This window comes from Corvus cornix, chromosome 1 (genome assembly GCF_000738735.6).
Source record: "Corvus cornix cornix isolate S_Up_H32 chromosome 1, ASM73873v5, whole genome shotgun sequence".
Classification (NCBI taxonomy): Eukaryota; Metazoa; Chordata; class Aves; order Passeriformes; family Corvidae; genus Corvus; species Corvus cornix.
In genome coordinates, this window is record NC_046332.1 from 117942168 (window position 1) to 117954051 (window position 11884).

Sequence of the window (11884 nt, forward strand, 5' to 3'; positions counted from 1 at the left end):
CACCGAAGGTCACTGGGGAACATCTTCACCAGCCTGTGCTGGTGACCTGAACTGCCAGGGACGGTGCCATGGGGTTCCTCAACATCTTCACCATGGGTGAGCTGGTGGCAATCACGATGGTGGTGCTGCAGCTCATCCTGGTCACTGCCATGCTACGGGACAAGTGTCTGTGGGTAGGCGGCCTCTGATCTGCTGTGTGGGTTGGGCTGGGCTGGGCCATGTGGGTTTGGGGTTGGTGTGGCATGCGTGGCAGGACAGTGTGAAGCATCCTGGGGAGCTCCTCTTGTCTCACCCCTCTGTGGTTCTTGCAGAGGATCCATCAGAACTCAGAGCATCCAAGCACAGCGAGAGGCCGGCTGGAGGGGCAGAGCAACGTGGACAGGGCACAGAGATCAGCAGACACTGAGCTGCCCCATGGCAGTACCCCACGCAGTTCCATGAGCTCCAGGAGGCATTTCCCAAGGTTCATCCGAAGCTCTCGGGACTCCCAGGCGCTCTTCGAGGAGCACCGCAAGGAGCTGGAGGCACAGCTGGCCCAGTGGCGATGGGGCAGGGGGAGCACCAGGGTGGTCCATGCTGATGTGCAGGGGAAGCCAAGGCTGCTGGGGGCCAGAGAGCCTCCCCAGTGCCTTGGAGTGGAGTTGGTGAGGCCAGACATGAACAAGGTGATAGAAAAGGACAAACATAAGAACATAAGACAATGTAGCAGCAACAGCTCCATGATGCTGCAACGCAGAAGATCTGTGGCAATAGCCAGGTTGCTCCCTAGACTAGTGGTGATCATGAATCCCATTGTATTGGAAAGCAGCAGCAGCAGCAGCTCAATGGAGCTGGAATACAGCACCAGCACTGCTGCTGGAAGGTTCCTGGGGCAGCTTACTGCCCGGCTTCAGAGACACCTGGAAGCCTTGCAGACACGCTATGTTCAGCGCCGCCGGTGCTTCTCCATCCGCTTGAAGTCTCAGTGGTGGTGGCGGTGCTGGACCCAGAAGAGAAAAAGGGTGTAGTAATCATGAGTAGTCAGAGAGGGGTAGGGGAGTAGGGAGTTTCAGGAACTGCCTGGGACAGTTCTTGGGCCTCTCCAGATCCCTCTGTAGAGCTTCCTGTCCTCTGGCATACACACATTCCCACCCAGCCTGCTGTCCTCTACAAATTGGCTGAGGGTCCCCTCCTCCAAGTCATCAGTAGAAACAGGACTGGTCTCAGTGCTGCCCAGGGGAGCCCCACTGGTGACTGGGTACCAGCTGAATCAAACTGTCCCCTACCACTCTCTGGACCTGGCCATCCAGACCCTTTTTTACAGTGAACAGTGGACCTGTCCAAGCCATGAGCAGCCAGTTTCTCCACAAGAATGCTTTGGGGAGCGGTGTCAAAGGCTTAACAAAAGCCCAGGTAAACACTGTCCCTAGCCTTTCCCTCTCCCACCAAGCAGGTCACTTTTGTCATAGAAGGAAAGCTGTGGACAATCCAGGAAACTTCATTTCACCCTGCTTTAAGGATAGAATGAAGGACCCTGGGAACTACCAATCTGCCTACCAGCCTTCCCTCTGTGTCTGGGAAGATTCCCACTTTGAGATCTGCTCTTCCCCTGATTCTTACCCATAAACCCTCAACCCTTTCATCACCACTGTCAATTCCTAGACAGTCAGAACATTCCCTCATATACAGGGCTACCCCACTGCTTCTCCTTCTTTGCTGAGCCCTTCTGAAGAGTTTGTCTCCTCCCAACTCCTTGTGCAACACCAGCTGGCAGGGTGGTGTGAGGAGCAGCAAAGGCCTTGATGCTCAGCACTGATTGAAACATCCTGGGGTTATCAATCAACAGTCTTTTCAGCACAAATCCAAACCATGGGCCCACTGGAAGAAATGAAACTCTTCCTGCCCAACTCAGCAAGTTCTCCACCCTTTATTATTACATGTTGTGTATGTCCTGCTCAGGTCCCACACCATCACAACACATCCTCACCACTCCTTTGCCCATGAAATGTCTGGGAAATGTCCATCAATCTCCAGAGCTGGGCAGCAGCTGTCCTATGGAACCCGTGAGGAGGAGGGTGATGGAAGTGGAGGACCTTGTAAAGCCAGACAGGAGAAGCAGCTCCATGGGGCTGTGCAGCACCGTCACCATTGCTCGGGGTAGAAGTGGTTCCCCAGGTCTTCTGCTTTCCCCTTTTTAAAAATGGGGGTTATATTTCCCTTTTTCCAGTCATCAGGGACTTTACCTAACTGCCACAATTTTTCAAAAAATGATGGATAATGGCTTGGCAACTTCTTCTGCCAGCTCCCGCAGGACCTGGGGATGTATCTCATCAGGTCCCATGGACTTGAGCACATTCAGGTTCCTTAGATGGTCTTGAATCTGATCCTCTCCTACAGTGGGCTCAGGGTGTTCATTCTCCCAGTCCCTGCATTTACCTTTCTCGACTTGGGTGGTGTGGCTGGAGTACTTGCCATTGAAGACTGAGGCACGGAAGTCCTTGAGAACCTCAGTCTTCTCTTTGTGCAGGGTAGTCAGGTCTCCTGTTTCCTTCTGAAGAGGGCCCACATTATCCCTACTCTCTTGCTTGCAACATATCTATAGAAGCCCTTCCTGTTATCCTTAATATCCCTGTCCCTGCCTTCCCCTTAATCTTCACCCACAAGCTCTCAGCAGGCTCCTCGTACTTCCTGAGGCAGAGTTCCATATCCATAGGGGGCTACATCCCCTCCTCATCTCTCTAGCCTGTCTTTCCTAAAAAGCCTAAACCCTTCCATTCCAGTGCTCTAGTCATGGGAGCTATCCCACCATGTCTCTGTGGTATTCTGCTTTCCTTTTCACTTGTTGGCCATTGCCAGTGCTTGCTTTTATTTATATGAGAAAATTGCCAAGGAGTTTGGTTAAAAATGGGTGTCCCGGTTTGAAACAAATTTGGAGGAACGTCCAAAATAAATGTCCTCTGATAGAAGGCAGGTTACAGCCGCCCTCCCCCACCAGGTTCAGAAAGAATTTTCCTCGGAGGAAAGTGAAAGGAAAAAAACCTATTTATTTAACAAACACAATGCATGCATGCACGGGAAAAGAATAATGCTAAATAATAAAACCTCTCGCTGTGCAGAGAATCTGGCTAGATTTCCAAGTCCTTTGAGGGTGTGGATTTCTCCTCTGCGGAGCTGGGGTTTGGCGTGGGCCCCTCCGGGCCTCTGTGGAAAGGCCTCCCAGTGAAGTTCTGATGTTCTGGTGTTCTGAACAGTTCCAGAAGAGATTAAGAAGCCAAAGTCCCAGGACAAAAAACTAGCTAAAAAGTAAAAGGAATGTAGCTCTCTTCCCTACTACAGAAGCGGAGCTTATCTGTGTTTTGAACACAGCGCCGAAGGAAGTCCACCGGCTCTCCCCTCTCTCCCTTAAAGGTACAGAAAGGCACAGGATTCATATCTGGCATAGGGCAGACAATAGAGAATACAGCATCATACAGTCACCCCACGACAATGGCTTTCCCAAGTGTTTGGAGGAGATGAAAGAACCTGAAACTGCTTCTTCTGAAAAATCCATAAGGGTGGGATGCTGTATGAAGCTCACTGCCATAACTAGCCAGTAACTTCAACTGATATTTTAACTATTAAAAATGTGACTTTTATCATGAGTGTATGTGTGTGTAAAATACAAAAAACTGTGGATCTTTCTCCATTCTACAAAACTTTCTTCCCTCATCTACATCCTAGGAAGCCATTTGGCCCCGCCCCTCACCTCTGGCTCCAACCCTGGGTTTGTGGTCCCACCCCCTCTCACACTGCTCCCCCCTCTTCCCTCCCCCCTTGCCTCAGGGGAGTCTCCACCTCCTGATGTGCAGCGGCCTCAGGTGTCGCCAGTGAGGATGAGGAGGGGGCAGACGCTGCTGGTGGGGGATCAGTGGGTCACCTGGGCGCACCTGTTGCAAAGAGCTGCCGGAGGGAGGTGGCCGAGGGCGTGATTCCAGGGAGTCTCTTAAGGAGTCTCAAGGACTGATGGTGAGAGCATCTCACAGGGGCTGGGGAGTACCTGCAGCATTGCTCAAAGAAGCTGTTTATCTGAGGTCAGTACATGCTTTGATCAGTGCAGGGCCTTCCCCTCAAGAAATGCATGAGCCAAGCCCAGCAAGGTAGAGGAAAAGACACAAGTTCAGCTTAGAGAACTGCACAGGTGAAATCCCATGGATGTGCCTGGAGCATGGCCCTCCCCAGCAGCTTTTCTTACAGTTAAATTTTTATAAAAAGCTAAAAGCTGATGCTCAGTACTTTGGGATCTGGCTCAAAACTGTGGAGAGGATAAACTCCCTTACTGGAACTCAGGCAGTGGAGTGCTCACAAGCCAGCAGCCAGATTGCTTCTTGTTCAGCTTCAATTCAACGTTGGCTTTTTGTTGTTGTTTTGGTTGGTTGGCTGGTTTTAAAGTATTCTTAGAGATGCTACAAGTGGAAGAAGAGAACAGAAATAGAGTGGAGCACCACTGGCACAGTAACTGATATTTTACTGTTCCTCTTTTTCTTTTAAAAATTTATGTAGATAACATGAACTTTTAAACTCTGTGATTTGGGAGAAACACTCTTTTTTCTCCCTCTCTTTGGAAGAGATATGCAAGTCCTGAGCCGTTGGGCCAACGCTTGCTGCATTTTGTTTACGTTTTTACAATCAAACAAGGGGCTGATAAGATTGACAAGGAAGATACAACTCAGGAGCTCACTAGGCAGCAGCCTCCAAACTCTTTGGGTGATGCAGTAGAGTATGAAGACTGTTTTCCAGTGCGAGATTAATCCATAATAACATGCTCACTGACATAAAAGTCACTTCTTATAAGCCACTTCTTATTTCCTGAAGTGCAGGAGCTGAGGTGTTTGACAAAGCCTTGGCAGAATGATGAAGTATATCCCTGTCAGATTTCTCCTGCTAGCAAGAGCAATCCATCTTCTTTAAGGGTTTAGTTCCTTTGGGATTGTGTGTAGTTTAGAGGGAAAACAGTACCCAGGAGCATTAATTATTTTATCTTCACTGCTTTTTTTCCTTGACGTGTGAGGTCTGAACTGGGAAGTGAGGTCAAAAGAATTTCTGGGGGTTGGAGCCTGAATGTTTTAGAATTAACACTGGAGATTCAGCTCCCTCTATGATCAGAAGAGGGGGAGACACCTTCCTTCAGGATGTCTCTCCAGGGAATGCTTTTGCAAAGTTTTCTCTCGTAATGGCTGAAGTCTTGCCTCTCCCTGAAATTGCGGTGTAGATCCCACTGGAGGCAGTTAAATCTCTCAAATGTATGAGCTTGGGCCTACACACCTGCTAAGGTGTGACTAGAGGTGTGAGAGCTTTTGCAAATGAATTTGGAATAATGAGAATCATAGAACCACTGAGGTTGGAAAAGCCCTCTAAGGTCATCGAGTCCAACGTGTGCCCAATCCCTACCTTGTCACCCAGCCCAGAGCACTGAGTGCCATGTCCAGGTGTTCCTCGGACACCTCCAGGAACGGGGACTCCAAACCTCCCTGGGCAGCCCCTGCCAAGGCCTGACCACCCTTTCCAGGAAGAAAGTCCTCTTGTTGTCCAACCCTGGTGCGGCTTGAGGCCCATTTCCTCTTGTCCTGTTCCTGGTTGCCTGGGAGAAGCAGCCAATCCTCACCTGGCTACACCCTCCTGTCAGGGAGTTGTAGAGAGCAAGGTCTTCTCTGGGCCTGTTCTTCTTAGGACTGGTATGGAATCACTATTTTGCATTAAAGGACAATAAGCAGATGTTTTGAAAAAATACTTTGAAATGTTTTTGCATTGCCCTGGAAATCTGCCAAGAAATGGAGTTGCTTACCAGGTTAGGTGTTCTTGCCTGCAACTTCCCAGGGGCTGCTGGAGGTGGGATGAGGCTATTGCAGAGGAATTACAAGTACGTGGTTTCTCACTCAGGAGACTCTGGGTTTACTGTAGTTATGGGACTGGTTTTCCAGACTAGAGGAACCCCTTAAAGGACTGCAGAGGGAGGTGGAGATGGGATTTGGGGTTTGCATCCCCACCTCCTGAGCACACATGGGGTTAGATGCCCTTTGGCAGAGCTGTAAGGTGTAATGTGGGCAGCAGCTCCTCCTCTCTTTGGGGGCCTAAATTGAAACGCTCAGGAGCCAAATCACCTCTGAGCTGCTCTGTTGTGAGCAGGAGAGGAAGGGACACCTCCAAAGGCCACACAGCTCACTCATAGTCAGAAAAATCCTACTGCTGAACCTGGAACCCCCCCAAGGATGCCCGGGACCCCCCGGGCTCCTCTGTGATCCTCGACAATGCACCCCCCCATCATCAGACCATGCAGTGTCCCCCAGTGTTTTGCCAGTGGGAGCACTGGAAGAGATACTGGGAACACTGGGAGGGAACTGGGAGGAAACTTCCCACCACTCTCCAACGTGCAGCAGCCCCAAGTGCGACCAGTGAGGACGAGGAAGTGCTCCCAGTGCCCCGCCCCCCCCGCCAAAAAAAAAAAGGGGGGGGGTACGAGAAAAAAAAGGATTTAAATGGTTGAACTTAGGAGGATCCCACTTCATCTACGATTTGGAGGGTCTCAATTGAAGGAACACAAAACGTTTTCATGATTTTGTATCTCAGTTGGCAGGGAATCACCGTTTTCCATTATTTTCGTATCTAAATGGAAGAAGAAAGCCTTTATGGTGCTGTTTGATGGATTTGAATTGAGGGAAACCGCCCCGTTTTCATCATCTTAAGGTTAAAATTGAGGGCAAAACACCACCGTCCCTGGTTTTAAAGGGCTTCCCTTGAGAAGAACCTCTTTATGTGCCATTATAAGAGTTCCATCGAGGGGGGACCCTCATTTGAAGGGACCTTCATAGAGGAAAAATGTGTCCAAAAGACCCCAAAATGGTGTTTCTTGAGGGAAATTGAAGAGGGAGCTGCATTTCCCCTCATTTTAGGAGGCTAAATTGAGCAAAAGTCCCCCTTGATTCACTTTTTATTTGGGTTTAAATTTAGAGGAGACCCTCCTTATGCATCAATTACGGGTCTAAATTGAGAGGGAACCTCCGTTTTCCCCTTGATTCAAGGCTTTGAAATGGTGACTAAAGGGATTTTTCCCTTAATTCATTAAGAAATTGAAAAAGAACAGTAAAGATGAGCTGGCGCTGCCGGTTTGGACTCATTTAATCTGTCGGGATTGCAAAACTCCGACAGGACACCGAGCTCCGACAGACGCCCAGCAGTGACTGTGTCACGCCCCGACAGATCAAACAGGGGCTGGAAGCTCCATGGAGCAGCTCAGCGCCTGCTCCACTCTTGCCCTCCAAAGCCCGGGATGGACTGGTGGGTCTGGACACATCCCCATTGAGGGGGGCAGAGCCGCTGCTCGGGGGCCCTGGGGGATCCTTTATCCCCCTCGTGCAGCTGCGAGCTGCCGAGGAAAAAGTCCTCGTTCCTAGGCTTGAACCCCTGCAGGTTTACCGCTCATTCTCTTGCTCTGATTTGTTTGACAAGAAATTCAATTTATTCCCCCCAGTCGTCTCTTACTCCAGTGACCCGTGAGTGACCTGTCTAGGCCCTTTTCCCGATCCTCAAGTCTTTCCTGATGTGTTCTGTTCCCTGCCCAGGGTGAGGAGGAGAGGGACAGAGCGGTTTTGCTGCCACCAGGCACCTGGCCAGGCCCAGCCCACCCCAATAATCCCTGCGATAATTCACGCCACCATTACCCAGGCGCGCGGCGGGTCCGGCTCCGCGGGCAGGCGGCTACAGTAGTTCAAAGTGGGCAAACTGGGACGGAGTGAGAGGAAGCAGGTGGTGCCGGTGGGTGAAATGTCTCTGCTGCGACCTTCCTGGGAAAGGAGGAGGGAGAACCTGGTGCAAAGTAAAGGGGAGAGAAAGAGGGACAAGGCTGGAGCTGTGGAAGGAAGCGGAGATGGCCAAGGGGCAGCTGAGCATTTTGCTTTCCAACTCTGGGGAGAAAGAAAGCGCTGTCAAATCCATCCAGGAAAACAGAGGAGAAATAGCAGGTGGTGAAAATCGCCGGCAATTTGGATTCAATTTGTCTGTCTGAACTGCAAACGCCGACAGACACCGAGCACCGCTGGACGCCTGCTGGCGTTGCGGTGTGTCCCGCTCCGGCTGCAGCCCGCCTGGCGAGACCCCCAGCAGCAGCTGCCCGGGGGCTGCGGATCGGGCAGCAGCCAATCGGAAGCATCGCAGCGTGCGGCAGCCAATAGGAGCCCTGGCTACTCCGGCAGCCATGGAAAGCGCCGTTTCCTGAGGGACCAGGCGCAGCTCGAAACCTCTCACAGCTGCTTCGTTTTTTGGGACATTTGTGGAAAGCTCGGAGTTTTTTTTTTTTTCTTTAGCTTCCCTTTTCCAGGACAGGAGGGATTCCGGCGCGGGGATATCCCGCCTCGGGCGCTTCTGGGCGGTTTTGAGGCAGGGGGAGCCCACCGCGGCAGTGGCGGGAAAAGGGCGTGCGGAGTATAAAAAGGGGGCGCCGGCGTCGCGGCCCCTCAGTCGGGGGGCGGCGGCGGCAGGAGCTCCGCGGGCTGGCCCGGATGCGGGGACACCGCCCTGTGCGGCCGAAGGCGCCGGCCCTGAGGCGCGGGGAAAGCGGCGTGGCAGCCGCGCATCGGCTCCGTCATCGCAGCGCCGCTTCGTGCCGGTAGGGAGCGGGAGAAACGCGGCGGCGGGCGGTGGGTGGTGAGTGCCGTCGGCGAGACGGGGCTTGGGCCGCCTGCGGTGTGCGATCTCCCGAGAGCAGCGGGGAGGCCCCCGGGGAGCGGCGGGGGGCGGGGCGCTGTGGGAGCCGGCGAATGTCCCCGAATGAGCCGCCCGGCGCAACGCGCGAGGTGCCAATGAAATAAAATAGAACGCGGTAAAGTGCCATAGAGGATCCAAACCTAGAGGGCTCTCCGCCCCTGCCCCGTGGTTAAAAAGAGCAGCACGGGAAAGGCTGGGAAGTGTGAGCGGAATAAAATATTGAGAATGGTCTAAGAAATATTGTAAAGGTACTGCAGCAGGAGTGGCCGCTGCCCCGTGTCACTAAAAGAGCTGAACTGAGGGACCCACGGTGCTCCCAGTATGGCCCCAGTGCCCTCCCAGTGCTCCCAGTATGGGCCCAGCGCTATCCCAATGCTCCCAGTATGGTCCCGGTGCTCCCAGTATGGCCCCAGTGCTCTCTCAGTGCTCCCAGTATGGCCCCAGTGCCCTCCCAGCACTCCCAGTATGGCCTCAGTGCTCCCAATAAGGCCCCAGTGCCCTCCCAGCGCTCCCAGTATGGGCCCAGTGCCCTCCCAGCACTCCCAGTATGGCCTCAGTGCTCCCAGTATGGGCTCCAGTGCCCTCCCAGTGCTCCCAGTATGGGCTCCAGTGCCCTCCCAGTGTTCCCAGTAAGGCCCCAGTGCTCCCAGTATGGCCCTGGTGCCCTCCCAGCACACCCAGTATGGCCTCAGTGCCCTCCCAGTGCTCCCAATAAGGCCCCAGTGCCCTCCCAGTGCTCCCAGCATGGCCTCAGTGCCCTCCAAGCACTCCCAGTAAGGCCCCAGTGCCCTCCCAGTATGGCCCCGGTGCTCCCAGTAAGGCCTCAGCGCCCTCCCAGTGCTCCCAGTAAGGCCCCAGCGCCCTCCCAGTGCTCCCAGTAAGGCCCCCAGCACCCTCACAGTGCTCCCAGTATGGGCTCCAGCGCCCTCACAGTGCTCCCAGTATGGGCTCCAGCGCCCTCACAGTGCTCCCAGTATGGGCTCCAGTGCTCACAGTATGGCCCCGGTGCCCTTGCAGCACTCCCAGTATGGCCCCAGTGCCCTCCCAGTGATCCCAGTATGGCCTCAGTGCCCTCCCAGTGCTCCTAGTAAGGCCCCAGTGCCCTCACTGCTTCGGCAGAGAGCCAAGGAGTTGCTGAGTATCATCTTATCAGTCTTATCTTTTTCCTTGGCTCCATTCCGTCTGCTTTCGGGTTCTTTTCTTCTGATAAGATTTTCCAGGAATGCGAAGACCCCCCCCCCATTCTTCCCAAACTGAGCACCCAAACTACAGACATTCTACAGCATTACATTACAGAACCCAGGCAAAGCTTCTCTCACATTAAGGACCGTGAAAAAGCAACATCACAATCCATTCCTAACAATGATGGAACGTGCAAAAAGCCAACATCACAATCCCGTTCAGAGCAGAGGGATCAGCGGTGATGCGGCCCGCCCGCGGAGGGATCAGCACTGATGCGCATGCGCAGGCGGAGTGATCCGCCAGGAGGGACTATTTGTGATGCGGTCCTGCCCGCGGAGGGATCAGCGGTGATGCGTCCCCGCCCGCGCATGCGCACTGATCCGCGCACCCCCGGCCATCTGCGCACGCACAAGGATCCGCGCACGTGCAGCTGCCAAAACGAGCTTCACTCTGTAGAATTTGAAGGAAAGTTGAAGAAAAGGGACCGTTTAATAAAAGCTTAAGGAAATCAGGAGACAGCAGCACAAAGGGCGCTACGGCCGGGTGCTTCGCACAAAGGCGCACCTTTACACCCAAAAGATCGCCTTTAACAGCGAGCTCCCGCAGCCAGCTCACAATCCCAGCCCGCCTTCCCGGGCAGGGTTTCTTTCGGACCAGGGCTGCGTTTCCATCCCCCGCTCTGGGAGTCACCAGGTGCGTTAGGAGCGAGCCGATCCCGCTCCCTGAGACACAAGGGCTTGCTCGAGGAGACTGTTCCTGTTCCTCTCTTCCAGCCACTCTGCTCTCCCCAAAACGCCCATTTCCTCGGAGCTCCTCTGAAACTGCATTTCCATGGACCCAGGGCTCCAGAAGCTGCAGAGTCGTGCAATGGGGTTTTTTTGGGAAGGGACCTTAAGCTCTTGCAGTTCCACCTCTGTCATGAGAATTTCAGGGCTCTAAGACTCACAGAACGATTTGGGCTTGGAAGGACCTTAAAGCTCATCCAGTGCCAGCCCCCTGCCACGGGCAGGGACACCTCCCACTGTCCCAGGCTGCTCCCAGCCCCAGTGTCCAGCCTGGCCTGGAACATTACAGGGAATCCAGTGGCAAATCCCCCCTCTCTGGGCAGACAGAATGAGCTAAACCTGGCTATTCCTGAGGGAGTGATGGCAGCACAGCCGAGTCCTGCATCCCTGATTCCCACTGGGATTCTCCATGTCCTTCCTGCTGTGGGATCCAGGAGTTGCAGTAGGATTTTTGTGTTTTGTGCTGCATTCCCAGCACAGCAGAACCTGTCACGCTCAGAAACACGGCCAGCGTGACAAGTTTTTGCTCCCTTTCTGCTTTGTTTTTGCTGTGTTTTGTTTCTCTTGACAGCTGGTTTAGAACTTCTGTGTTGCTGTTTAGACATCAAGCTTTGGGGCTGAGGTATTTTTATTCCCAGGTGCTTGCTGGCAGTAAAAATACACTTCACATCTGCAGTGTGTGCACGTGGCTTGGGCTGTGGATTCTGGGGCAAAAAAAATTCAGGAATCAGGGAAAGAAAGAGATGGAAAAGAGAAAGAGAAAGGGAGTGTGAAGGGAAAGGGAAAGAAAGAGGTGGAAGAGAGAAAGGGAAAGAAAAAAGTGAGGAAGAGGAAAAGGGAAGAGCAGGTGGTAAAAAGTGATGCTTGAATGTTATAGAATCTCATTTAAATTAAATTCGAAGTTTCTGTTTGCTCTAGAGATGGAACCAAGGATAACAAATGGTGCCAGGTGACATGAGGGGAACAGGATTTTCTGAGTGATCCCAAATGAACTGGATCAAATAATGGAGCAGGGAGGCAGTTTAGGGGACCCTTGATACCCCCAGAAACTCCTCCAGAAGGAGGAAAAAATCCAGACTAAATCAGCCCTGGGATGTTCCGGGGCGTTCCTGCCTCAGCTCTGTCCCACTGCACTGCTCTGGGCTGTGGGATTGGACACAACCAGCGCTGCAGCACCTGGGGACTCACGGAAAAAGGGGTTT

General features: G+C 53.1%; 1 protein-coding gene across 1 annotated transcript; it reads left to right on the plus strand.

Moving 5' to 3' along the window:
* On the plus strand, positions 1–2986 carry LOC109146449. The gene is made up of 2 exons (XM_019294088.2): positions 1–173; positions 312–2986. The coding sequence occupies exons 1-2, from the start codon at positions 69–71 to the stop codon at positions 1005–1007; spliced, it is 801 nt and encodes a 266-aa protein (XP_019149633.1). The 5' UTR covers positions 1–68; the 3' UTR covers positions 1008–2986.
* The last annotated feature ends 8898 nt before the right edge of the window (positions 2987–11884 follow it).

Bases quoted from the DNA above. Each gene is read 5' to 3' on its own strand.
- LOC109146449 (XM_019294088.2), top strand. From the start codon at position 69: ATGGGGTTCCTCAACATCTTCACCATGGGTGAGCTGGTGGCAATCACG. The intron at 174-311 runs GTAGGCGGCCTC...TGGTTCTTGCAG, and splicing joins TACGGGACAAGTGTCTGTGG to AGGATCCATCAGAACTCAGA.